The 12,851-nt window shown below is 35.8% G+C and overlaps 1 protein-coding gene across 1 annotated transcript in view; it reads right to left on the bottom strand.

Moving 5' to 3' along the window:
- PLXDC2 (plexin domain containing 2) overlaps nt 1-12,851 on the bottom strand; it is a 272,142-nt gene that overhangs the window by 61,355 nt on the left and 197,936 nt on the right. The window contains exons 6-7 of the mRNA XM_032991606.2: nt 11,638-11,756; nt 2,161-2,260 (exon numbers count right to left, since the gene is read on the bottom strand). Of these exons, the coding sequence (XP_032847497.1) occupies nt 2,161-2,260; nt 11,638-11,756 (219 nt within the window). The remainder of the gene's footprint in view (nt 1-2,160; nt 2,261-11,637; nt 11,757-12,851) is intronic.

Below are 12,851 nucleotides of genomic sequence, written 5' to 3'. Positions count from 1 at the left end.
CATGAAGCAGTAATGTTTTTTTTTTTTGTTGGATCTGAGTTTGCTTTTTTTTTGTTAATAACTAGCCATGAACATAAAGGGAAACTAGGTTGTCCTGATGGAAAAGCCTTTGCTAAAGTGGTAAGCAAGCACTACTAGGTATACTATCTTTATCTTCTTTTGGGACAAATGAACAGCAATTTATATTCTTCTGTTGTCTTAAGGAGATAACAAATAAAATAAAACAAGAATTCTATCATATTACTTTTTCAGTAACTGACTAGAGACATGATTGATTTAACACCTCTGAAAAACAAGAATGCAAGAACACGCATACTTTAAGAGCATCTGACACTGGCTCTCTATGGGCCAACATTATTTACCAGTTCTGTCAGGGTGTTATTACGTTGCTTGTACATACCAACATAAACCTCTTTCACTAGAAACACAATTTAGCTTCAGGAAAATCTACTGTGAACTGATGGTTCCCTTGATTAATACTAGCTCTAGTGTAAGCTGCAAACTAGCAAAAATAATAATGAATTACCACCATCCACAGAAACAGTCATTAAGGAAAAAAAGCAGTGCATTACACACAGAAATACAGAAATAATGCTATCAAAACAGTTGCTGCAGTGGCACATTTTAGACTCTTTACACATGTTCTATTCTTCTTATCTACCACTCCACAGAAAGAGACATTCAAGCTAGAATAGACTCATGTATACCATATATTTTACATAAAAAAATATGTAAATATAAAAAAAAGATCTTTCATGCTATTTGATGATGGAAGCCTGGTGACAAAAGATCTTCATACTGCTTGCATCTCCTACATTGAAATTCTGTGTGACTATTCTCATAAACCATTTGCATGGGTCAGTCAACACAATTTCCACCTGAATCCATTTTAGAAGCTCTTACAAGCTGAAGACTTGCAGAAGTATTCAGATGATTCACTTACAAACATGTCTCAAATTGCTGAAATCAGTTGCCTAGATTCATTTGTTCCTAAGAACTCAAAAGAAATTTATATGACCATAGGCACATCACAACTATCTATCATACTTCAGAAACAAATTTTTTCCAAGATCTGATCTCTTAAGTGAAATCTGGGCATGTCAACCTCCTTCACACTACTCTGAGTTCACAAAAAGCAGCAGATGGTACTGAAATTTTCCATCTTCCCCATGGCTGGACATATAAGATGTAGGATTTATGCTCCCTTATATCAAAGACTGTTTAAGTGAAATGAGGGGATAGAATGAGCTGAGAGGCAACGGTACCTGCAACTTCAGTGTCAGCCTCATCTGCAGACTACCTTAAAGACAGGCTGGATCAGGCCAGTCCTTATGAACTTTATCTGTGCCACACCCTCTCTCAGGGTTCACTTTACCAGAATATGCCTGGACTCAGTCCTAGGAGACTGTTTCAAACACAGCTCCTTCCATCTACACTCTGTTATTAAGGGATCATCAAAAATTTAACTTGGTAAATTTGCTCCAAAGGTGTAAATAAAACCATCAGGCTCAGAAAGTGAGCATACTCTCTAATGGTTAAACAACCTCAAAAGATTATGTACACACTATGTTAAAACAAAGCATCAAGGAAATCACACTTGATTTCCCATTATTCATTTTCAGTCAAGCCATACAAAGCATAATTAAAGCCAGAGAATATTAAATGTCACTTGCGTTACTGTTGCCATGACTATGTGGGCCCAAGACGTTATTAAATAACTATATCTTCTCTTCTTTTCTCTTAGAAAAATGTATATATGAATTTGAAGTTCAGAATGTAAAGTATCAAGAACTTTCAGCCTGGATATTTTTCTCTTTCTGGATACAGATGATTTTTCTGAACAGGTTGTTCTTCCCTACTACGGATATGGAGACATATTCCAAATAAAGTATTTTATGGAATACCAAATTGTGCTGGTTGACAGTTTAAATTTTACATTATTTAGCTGGCCACTTAGTTTTATTTACTTAATTTATCAGTTCAAAAGAAACAATGACAGAGAAAGCCACATTGGGAATTATCAAGCAAATAAAATTACACTTGAATTAACAAGCTGAAATTAGCTAAGTGATTTGTTATGTAGCTAATCATCCTTGATGAAATAAGCTTATACTCATTTCTCAGACTCCAAACCATTAGCACCAGTACAATTCTACATACTGGGAATTTGCTGGATCCTGTGCACGACCACAAATGCATCTGAGAGTCCCACTTTCACTGGGTGGTTGGTTGAACTTATCTGTGTCACAGCGACAGGAATCTGGAATACAAAACAAGAAGATACACATGAAATACCGAAGTAAAAAAATTCAGACTAAAAATAACAGCACTGCCAGAAAGAACATTTAACCAGTGTAAAGTAAAAGTCCTAAATAAATATTTTACATAATAGAGCATAATATGACTAAGGATTGATTGAAGATTGCAATTACTGTTTTTAAATTTTATTTCTTCCCAGTTTGCTTTCCTTCTTACATAACAATATTCACATCAGCACTTAGAGGTGGAACAATTGTTAATTACAAAACACAAAAAGGCAGTAATTTTCAGTAATTTAGTTCTCCCAGTTGAAGAAAAAGTGGAATGATGTGTTAGTATCAGACAAAGAGGAGGAGGCAATACCTCTTGTCTGCTATTGAACACACAAACTGTGAAAGTTCAGCTTGGGATAAACATTTTAAAATCTTATGGCTCAGCTAACTTGCACTGAAAATTGTTTGAAGAGCTATCCGAAGACAGCTCTGACTCAATGATATTAATGTTTAATATGTCTTGGAATAGCAGGAAAATTATCAATGTCATAGAAAATGCCAGATGCTCACTTACCAATACCTAGATGAACAAATAAAAATACTTAGATAACCACAGACCAGTCCAGCTTTACATAACAGATATATTGATGCTGGGCAACATGGTTGTATGAAAATAAGTGTCAATTTGATTTAATTCTTTGGCCAAGATTACAGCTTTGGCTGATACTTGTATACATGTAACAGCTTTAGAATTTTGTAAGGGGTTTGACATAGTGAGATGTAGCATTTATACAATAGTAATAAAGTTAAGTAGACTGATCACAAACAGCAGCCATCACTAAAGAAGCAGCTCAGTCTGACAGTGTGTCTTTACAGTTTATCTTGCTTCTCCAGATATCAGATCCAGTATTCAAAAGTTTTATCAAAGACTGGGAAGGAAACATAAATTTACTGCCTAGCAGTTCTGCAGATGACACTGGTAGAGTAAAAATAATGAAATGCCTGGATCAATTAGCAAAGTTAGACCTTTTAAAAATGGCAAAGTTATAACTCACAGAAAAAAGAGTGCAAGGTAAAGGTTTGGGGACCATGTTCTAGAAAGCAGCAGTTCTGGAAGGAATCTCAGTATTGTAGTGAATGAACAACTCCAGCTGTCAGAAGGGGCACTGCAGCAAGAAAACTTAATTGCTGTGATATTTGATTACACTAACAGTGAAATCTAGCCTAGGAGTGGGGTGGGGCTATTTTACTTGTACCTACACATTAGATTGTTACTGAAATGTTACACAGACTTTGGGAGGATCTATTTTGTAAAAAGATGCTGAAAATTCAAAAGAAGGAAGATAAGAAGAGTCATAAAAATATTTTGAAAACTTTTGCAGTGCTCAAATACTGTCAACAGAAGAGTTAAAGAGCTCTATCTATTTGGCTTTCAAAGGGAAAATGAGAAGCTGGCTCAATTACTGTAAACAAGTACTGCCACAGGGAGAAATTACTCAGGGGCTAAAGAGTTTTTTCATCTAGCACACAAAGATACAACCAGAAGGTGGAAGATGCAGACAGATACCTTCAAAGTAGAATAAGCCACACGTTTATATGATGGAATGTTATTAACCACTGGAATAAACTACCAAAGGAAATTACAATTCTCTACTTATTTCTGCTTTCAAATTAATGTTGGATATCTTATTTTTCAAAGCTGGCCTTCAGTTAACCAGAAATTACTAGGCAGAAGACAGATAAACTGGATCAAGTGTAAGAAATTGAGATACAAGGTACTAGCTCAGTTAATCTGATAGTCTGCTCTGGCTTTACCTGTGTAAAACTACCAAAATTATACTGTTGGCCAGTATTTTTCACATAGCAGAAAAAAAGCCAAAGTAAAAAGCTGGTTACACATCCAGTGAATTAGGATTTAGTATTATCTACATGTCAGTTAATATCATGACTTCTGGTATTTGAGCTGAGCATCAGTGGTTGTTCTTCTCCTTGTTCCCAAAATATCATTTAGCTGTGCTTTACCCTGATTGTCCTGGTAGCGGTTTAGGGAAAGTTAAATTTGAGAATATTAGCAGAAAAAGTGAATTATAGTGAATTAAAGTGTCATACAAGCCCATGCAATACTATGGGCTTGGAGAAGAGTGGCTGAAAAGCTGCCCCACAGAAAACAACCTGGGGATGTTGGTCAACAGCTGGGTGAATATGAGCCAGAAGTGTGCCCAGGTGGCCAGGAAGGCCAACAGCATCCTGGCTTGTAACAGAAATAGTGTGGCCAGCAGGACTAGGGAAGTGATCATCCCGCTGTACTCGGCACTGGTGAGGCCGCACCTTGAATACTGTGTTCACTTTTGGGTCCCTCACTACAAGAAAGACATCGAGGTGCTGGAGCATGTCCGGAGAAGGGCAATAAACCTGGTGAAGGGTCTAGAACACAAATGTTATGAGGAGTGGTTGAGGGAACTGGGGTTGTTTAGCCTGAAGAAAAGGAGGCTGAGGGGAGACATTATTGCCCTCTACAACTCCCTGAAAGGACATTGTCATGAGGTAGGTGTTGGTATCTTTTCCCAAGTAACAAACAATACGATGAGAGGAAACGGTCTGAAGTTGCACCAGGGGAGGTTTAGATTAGATATTATGAAAAATTTCTTTGTTGAAAGGGTTGTCCAAGATTGGAACAAGCTGCCTAGGGAAGTGGTTGAGTCACCATCCTTGGAGGTATTTAAAAGACACATCTTGTGGCACTTAGGGACATGGTTTAGTGGTGGACTTGGCAGTGATAGGTTAATGGTTGGATGCAATGACCTTAAAGGTCTTTTCCAACCTAAATGATTCTGTGATTCTATAATTCCATAAATTTCCATTTCTTTTACTTTATTTATCAACTGGTTTAGCTGATTTATTTGAGGGGTTTTGTATACATGATCTGCTTTGGTATAACAAAAGGAATGATGTTAAATGAACATGAAAAACAGAAGTGGCTTGAAAATATTGCTTGTGATACATCAGTTTAAATTTGGCTTCTATCAGCTTAGCTCTGATGCAAGCTCTGATGTAGTCATTGGAGAATATGATGTAAGAAGGCTGAAAGCTGTATTTTCAAAGTCTTCAAAATAAAAGACTTGCTGAGTTCAGAAATAAGTCTATAAACTTTCTCCAGCATGAAAGTATAAACAAAACAAGGGAGTTACAGTCTCAGAATACTGTAGAGAAAAGCTTATATTAACTATCAAAGAAACTGTTTTGAAAGATTTTGAAGAGGATACTCTAGAGAAGCTATTGAAAATTAAGATAGAAAAAGCACTGATGAGAAGGACGCAATGACTATTTATTTTCCAAATTGGAGAGGAAACACAGCAGATGAAGAAAGGAATAACAGTTTTATGGACACAAAAATGTAGTTGGAATTGGCATTATGAGTAGGTGTGTGACCAAAAAGATATGCTGGTAAAATTGGCAGCACAAGGCACCAATTGTGTCTGATACATGAAAAGAATTATACACATTTTTATGTGTGAGTGCAAACCAGGAGAAGTTGCACTCAGGTATCTTTGAATAAGCTTCCTTAATTTTAAGTCTACTGTCTTATGTTTTTTTCTAAATTTGTGAATAATTGAGCAATTTTCATCTTTCCTTCAAAAATTATAACAGCAAGCTACTTTCTCTTTTTTTTTTTTTTTTTTTTTTTTTTTTTAATCAGGAAGGTGTGATGCGTTCTTGCAGTACAAATGCCACAAGTGGTTTGTTGGCTTTTTGTTTTTGTTTGTTTGCTTGTTTTTAAATAAATTTATTATTTTCATTACAACTTCGTTCAGAGTTTGAAAGTCACTTTCAGTTTCATTATTTAATAAAAATGATGAATGATTCCATGATATCTGTACTGAAATAGGATACAGTAGCCAAATTGAACAGAAAATACAAATAAAAACCTCAGAAGAAATTAGAAAATTTTGGAGCAGAAATATCTCAGCAGATTTTTCCAAAATCCCTGCAGGTGTCTGTGCTCTTGTGCTGAGCATTCTAACGAGAGTGAAGAACTTGTGGAGACATTTTCTAAAACAAATAAGAAAGTTGTAGTAGGATCCAGTCTAACAAACTTTTGGATATATGTTTTAGAAGCAAGGTTTAGAAACAAGTGTTTGTGTAAGGTGAGGAAAACATAAATTAAGTTAGTATAGACAGCTCTTCAAAATGAGGCACAACCTGTGTCAAACAATTAGTCATAAAGACAGAAATGCAGTTGAAGTAGAAGGGAATCCATGACCCAGGAAAACTCTTATTCCGTTGAAAAATTACAGCTTTATTAAACCTTTATTTACAAAAACATGTGTTCATTTTTAAAGTGTGGATAAAGAAATAATTTTACAGAACTGAATACTTCACTCACTTGGTGAGGAGTGTACTGAGTGATGTTTTATAAGTCAAATCTTTTGAATGACGTGTCAAGATAAAATGGGCTTATACCATATGGTAGCTTGTTAGGATATATAACCTTTTGACAGAATGTTGTAGTAAATGATCAAATAATTTATTGAAAATATCAGCAAAACACAGGTAGCTAGAAGATAGCTGTTCTGAACTCCTCACCTGAATGGTATGATATGTCATAACAGGTTGACATGTATATAGTTGAACAGTAAGCTAGGAATGTGAAAATGGTTGCTAATGGGTGGCAGGGGTTTTATGGCATTACATTCAGAAGATGGATTTTAACTAGAGTAATTTCAAAGTGTGTGTTGGGTCTATCAGAGACAATTGAGATGAACTCTTGTGTTTATGAATAAGCTTTCCAAATGCACATTAGCATTGGGGCCACTGACATCTGTATTTTGGATTATATACTTCAACAACAGGGAGAAAGTTATTCAGAATTCATGCTGAATTCTATTCATCATTTGGATTAGTAATCTAGACAGTAGTTTCCATTAGAGTTCTCAAATGTTATTCTTTTCAACTTTGAAGACATGTCAGAATCTTACCCTTCAAAAATGAATAAAATAATGGCCTCTGAACTTATTCTGAAGGAGATGGTAAGCAGGGTGCAATTGCTGCCCCACTTTAAAACTGAGTCAAAGATAAGAGCCAGAGTATGCTGCAAAATAATTAGGACCACAATAGTACTTTTATAGGGTTTTCACTGCCAGTCTCTTAAATAGTTATTAATTACTCTACAGGCCAAACTGCATGAAACTTAATCAAGAAGTTTATGTTGCATAAACTAATCACCTCATAAAAACAAAGATCCTGTTTTCATGTTAATATTTTGGATAATAATAAAAGAGGTAAAGAAATGTCAGGTATGTATAATGCAGGCAGAATATCCATGAAGACTGCACATTTTCATTTATTTTTGTTTTAGTTTTCAGGAAATAATCACAAGGTTTGGTGTCTTGTTACCGAATACAGAGTATTTTCCATCACACATCGGAAGAGCATCAATTTTATCTAAGTGTAGCACTTAATCAGTTCCATTCAATTCTTCCTCCTTTCACAGTAGAAAGAAATTTTACTACAAGTGTCATTTAGAACTATTTTCCAGCTTCACATATTGGGCAATTTGAACATGCATTTCAACTTTAATAATGGTTTCTGGATGACTACATAAATAGAGAGTCATTACTATTTAAATGAACAAAGGCCTTCAAGCCAATGAAATTAAGAAAAATATTCTAAACCATTAACAAAGCCTTTGGTACCTTTTCCTAATTTGTCCTGTATTAATCATGGACAGAAAAAGAAACCAAATGTTATGCTAAGGAATATTAGCTATAAGCACTAAAGGGAAAAGACTATCTAGAATAGTTATTTTATTCAAAAAGAAGTAAAGCTCTTGAGAATTGAAATTCTGTGGAATTTAGAATATAAGAAATGAGTATTCACTACTAATACATAAAAAAGTATGCCTTTGCAGAAAATTTTCTTTATGAATATGTTCTGTTAGCTAGTTTGCACTGTAATATATTTCACATGTAGTAGAGGTGCACCAGGAAAATTTTCCTGCCAGCTGATGTTTCCTGACATATTGACCATTTGCTAGAACACTAACTGTGTAAGCAAAGTGGTATTTAAAATAGAAGGTGTATGTGCTATAAACAAAGTAAATTGGTAAAGAAATAAATATTTGATTTTCTGTAGGACTTTGCTATATTTCAAATTGTTTTACACTTTAAAAACTTGACTGTAAGATCCTTCTACCCATTAACTTTTCTGAAAGATATTCTGATGTCTGCAGATTTCACTATACTTGTGTCTCAGCTCTTTTTCTAAATTTTTCTTTTTTCAGAGTCTATCATAGATTTGGATCACAATTGTGCAATTCAGACTACTTCCTACTGAGCAAATAAAAGAACGCAGGAGATTGGGCAGAACAGCTCCTTTGATACTCAGAAAACCTCAGCCTAGAACCTGCCTTGGAGGTCAACAGTAAGTTTATGAGGTAGCAAGCCTGATGTGGGAGTGGGATGGATATGAAAAAGGGAATCTCAGATGGTTTGAATAAATAAGAAATAAAAGGTAAAATTTACCTGAAGTGCTTTAGACATAGAAGTCATTATTTGTACCTGCCTTAAATGTGTAATCACAGTTATTTTAAAAGTAGATTCTTCACGATAAACACCTGGTATCACTAGTACAGAGCCTCTATGGGATGCTTTACAAAGTTACGGGCAACCTGTCTGCTGCATTTCTTACACGGTGTTTCAGCCTGGAGACCTTCAATGACAGTGCAATGAAGACCTCGCAGATTTGCCATACAGAGCTGTCATTTTTGAACTGTGACGCTAAAATGAAATGGCACCAAAAAGATGGTAGAAATCCTCTTGTGCAACTTTTACTCATGCTAGTGAGCATTCACAGGTAGTCTTATTGGAGTTAATGGGGCTCCTGACAATATGACTCACCAGCAAGAGAAATGGTTCCAGAAGGAAGGACTTTCTCAGAAAGCAGTGGGTTCAGCACTGGAAAGTAAATAAATTCCTGGCCAGAATTATAAGCACTAGAGTCAAGATTAAATTTACAAGTGTCTCAGTTTTTCTTTTCAGGCAACTAGAATCATATCATTGATAGGAAATGTTATTAAATTTTCCTTATTTAGGTGAAAAGCTGAGGTAGTTTTAAGGAAGTAAAAGCTGCAAATAAAGAGTGTATACTTCTGGAAATCTCAGCCTCCAAATCCATTCCCCAAGTCATTCCCAATGGCATACACTAGTTGTTACATTCTAAGATTTTACATAAATCTTTTGTCAAAAGATTTACAGATCACCAGTGTGTTGCTATTACCACTTGAAAAAGTCTCTTTCCTCAACTATGTGAAATAGTTCTAAAATTATATTTGGTAATTCCATTCAGGCCAAGAATAACTCATGACAGGGGATTTCAAAGATTCAACAGTGGAAAAATGCAAATTATCCCATTTGTAAATTCTAGATCTTTCTGTCTCAGGATTAATGAAAAGAACGTTAATAACTCCTCCCCACAAAAGCATCCTGGTTCTGGAGGAAGCTTCCAGTAGTACAGTGAAAGCAAGCAGCCTATGCCATTGTAGCACAGAAATTGTTTATCCACAGATTAAATTACATACTTGAATGCAATTCTAGGCAACCCTATGTGATTAATGAGGCGGCCCATTTCCTCCTGTCTTCCTAAATGAATAAAGTTTTTCACTGCCTGGCACTCTGCATCATCATTTACATTTATGTAAAATGAACGCAAGATACTATCAATTTAGAGCAACAGGTTCTATCACACACATTAAATTTATTTTGTACAGGGCTAAACAGTAACAGACAGGGCAGATCATCTCATAATCAAGAGCAGTAGTCTCCTGAAAATGTCACCATTTTAAAGTCAGAATGCATATATAGGTCTTGTCAAATTCATCTTAAAATTACAAAGTGAAGTAGTGTTCCTCCCCACTTCTCTGGGTCTTGAAGACATGAACTTTTCTGCAGCCTTTAAAAAGATTTATTTTATTTTTCTTTAAAAGGTTTCAACAACAACAGATAAACAAGTGTGCTTTAGTGCACACTCCTTTGATCAAGAACAAGGCTCCATTGTGCTAGACAGAGCAAAGCTTTTATGGAACTGGTGTCAAAATGCAAATAAACTGCATTTTCATAGATGAAGACTACTAGGCTGTACATAACGTTCAGAAACAGCCTAAGCAGACCTTGCATCAGCATGTCTTTTATAAGATAAGGAAAGCCAGGTACATGGGCATGACAGAAATTTCTTGTGTCTACAAAATTAATCCAGTAGGAGTATCCTGCACCAATCCTGTTTGCAAGGTGCAAAGACATCTATTTTAGGTGAAGATATGACTGCTGCTAGTAGAATAACCCAGATCCTTACTAGTTTTCTGATGAAGGGGAGAGGACTACTATTATTTCTGCTTCATTCAGGTGCATAGCTTCAACACAGGCATGAAAAATTAGCCCGAAGGCTCACAACTGGTTTATAGCAGAGAGAGAAGAGAACCCAGATTTCTCGAAGTCTGAACAATGTCATATCACTGATTACATTTTTTTTTTAACATAACAAGGATAACAGATAGACTTATCTTGAAAAGAAAATCACACTTTGCATTCCAAACTGAGATTAAAATAACTAAAAAAAGAAAGAAATTTTTATTTGCCCCTAGAGATTTAAGCATATCTGCCTTCTGATTCTCATTTGCATGAAATTCAACTGGAAGTATAGAGTCTAGGCTGTAGCCTCCAGGACTCCAGCAACTCTAGCAAGAAAAAAAAAAAATAACCTGAAGTAACAACTGAAATTCTGAAACACTTGGATAATGCAGAAGAGCCCAACTGAGACAACAGCATAATGGTGCTAAGAAGGCAAACTAAATGGCCTCAAGTGAACCAGTGTTATCACTGAGTAGATGGAAAACCTCAGAGACCTAGGTATGCAAACCAGTTATTTCTTATTTGAAATATATGAACTTTGAAATATGTCAGTTGCCAAGAAATGATAGCTGCAGGAAAAAGGTTACCTTTTAATACTAACCGTTGATTCTAGAGTATTTTCAAACAGACCCAAATTAGGTGAACTTATTGAGCAATTAGACCCTACCTTTCAAAACCCAAGAGGAATTCACTAAACAGTCAAGAATTTACTGAACACTCAACATGTACAACCACCCAGAAAAAAGGCCAGCTGAAATCCAGGAGTAGCACATTTGAGCCATGTTGTTGGTTTTCAAGTCCATCACACAAACATCACTTTTCCAATAAAATGCCATTTTCAGCAAAATAGGCATCTTACAATCAGTATAATTAAATGACCTTATATAGCTGAACTTTCAAATATCCCCCTCCCAAAATGTAGGGAAATTCCTGGCAGGTATAAAGTAATTTGTCTACTTAGACAATTTTCACATACAACTTACTTCTTTGTAGCCGAAAATGATACGCCCATCATTGAGAAGGGTGGCCTGAAAAGTGAAACTGCCCAGGTTGTAATTATCCTGCAGATGTACATGGTCCCACTGGACAACTAGTGCTGTGCCTGTGAACCCCAGAGTGGGGGTAGAGAGGCAAAGGGAAGAAAAAAATGTGAGAAAAATATTAACTGACTGTAGGAAAAGCACTTAACTGCAGTTATGTGAAACAAGAACAGTGATTTGTCTCTTTTTAGCAGCTTTCAGCTCACCATCTTGAAATGCCAAAGATATTACAAACACAAGTTGCAACTGAAATCTTCTTGAAGGTAGACACCACAGTGCCACAAATAACTACCTCAGCTACTCGCACAAAAATCTGCTAAAGCAAGAGTGGTCAAGTAACTTGTTTGGAATTGCATGAGGAGGGAACAATCACTAAAGGTAGGATTCATCACCCAGAGTTCAGGTGTCCTGCCATGACAGCAACTCTGCAGAGGCTTTTTTTACACTACATATATATATGTATATATATTATATATATATATATATATATATACACCCCCCCCCGATGACTTTGAAATGTGAAGTGCTAATAGCATTTCTGTTTAGCAAAAGTTATTATTTGAGGAATTCAGACTCTTCCATTAACTATGTATTAATATAAATAGCTGTATATTTTTTTTTTCTGCATGGCACAAGCCCTGGCTGAAGTTCTGCAAGTTGAAAAATATTAGGTGTTGGCAATAAATAAATGTAGTTTAAATTAAAACCACTAAGGATTCATAGATGGGGTAAATACTGAGTCTGGTGTGCAGAGATTTAGTTGCAAGAGGCTCGTTAATATTCATGGAAGTTCTCTGGCTGAATATCCACTTATCGCACTAAAAATGTACCCTAAGCAACTTGCATACCCTGTGAGCATGTTTTACAGATGTTGAGGGTTATATCCAAGCAGGCTGGCTGAAAGACACTTATCACCAAAACTGTGTTTACTGAAAATGACTGTTGCATCTTTATATGCTTTCCTCAACATACTTCTCTGGCACTAATGGGAGTTATGTGCTTTGATTCTCAACACTTTAATTTCATTTCTTCCTGGAGTGTTCAATGTGGGGCAGTATGAATCCAGCTCAATGCATTTTTGATATACCCTTGAAACATCTTTTGTCACAGATTTTCTGTGCTGTAACTTTCACCAACACATCTTGGCAGGGGATGTC

This window comes from Tyto alba, unplaced genomic scaffold (genome assembly GCF_018691265.1).
Source record: "Tyto alba isolate M040663 unplaced genomic scaffold, T.alba_DEE_v4.0 Super-Scaffold_38, whole genome shotgun sequence".
Classification (NCBI taxonomy): Eukaryota; Metazoa; Chordata; class Aves; order Strigiformes; family Tytonidae; genus Tyto; species Tyto alba.
Note: the sequence above shows the minus strand (reverse complement) of the source record. Positions and strands in the feature narration are given on the sequence as shown.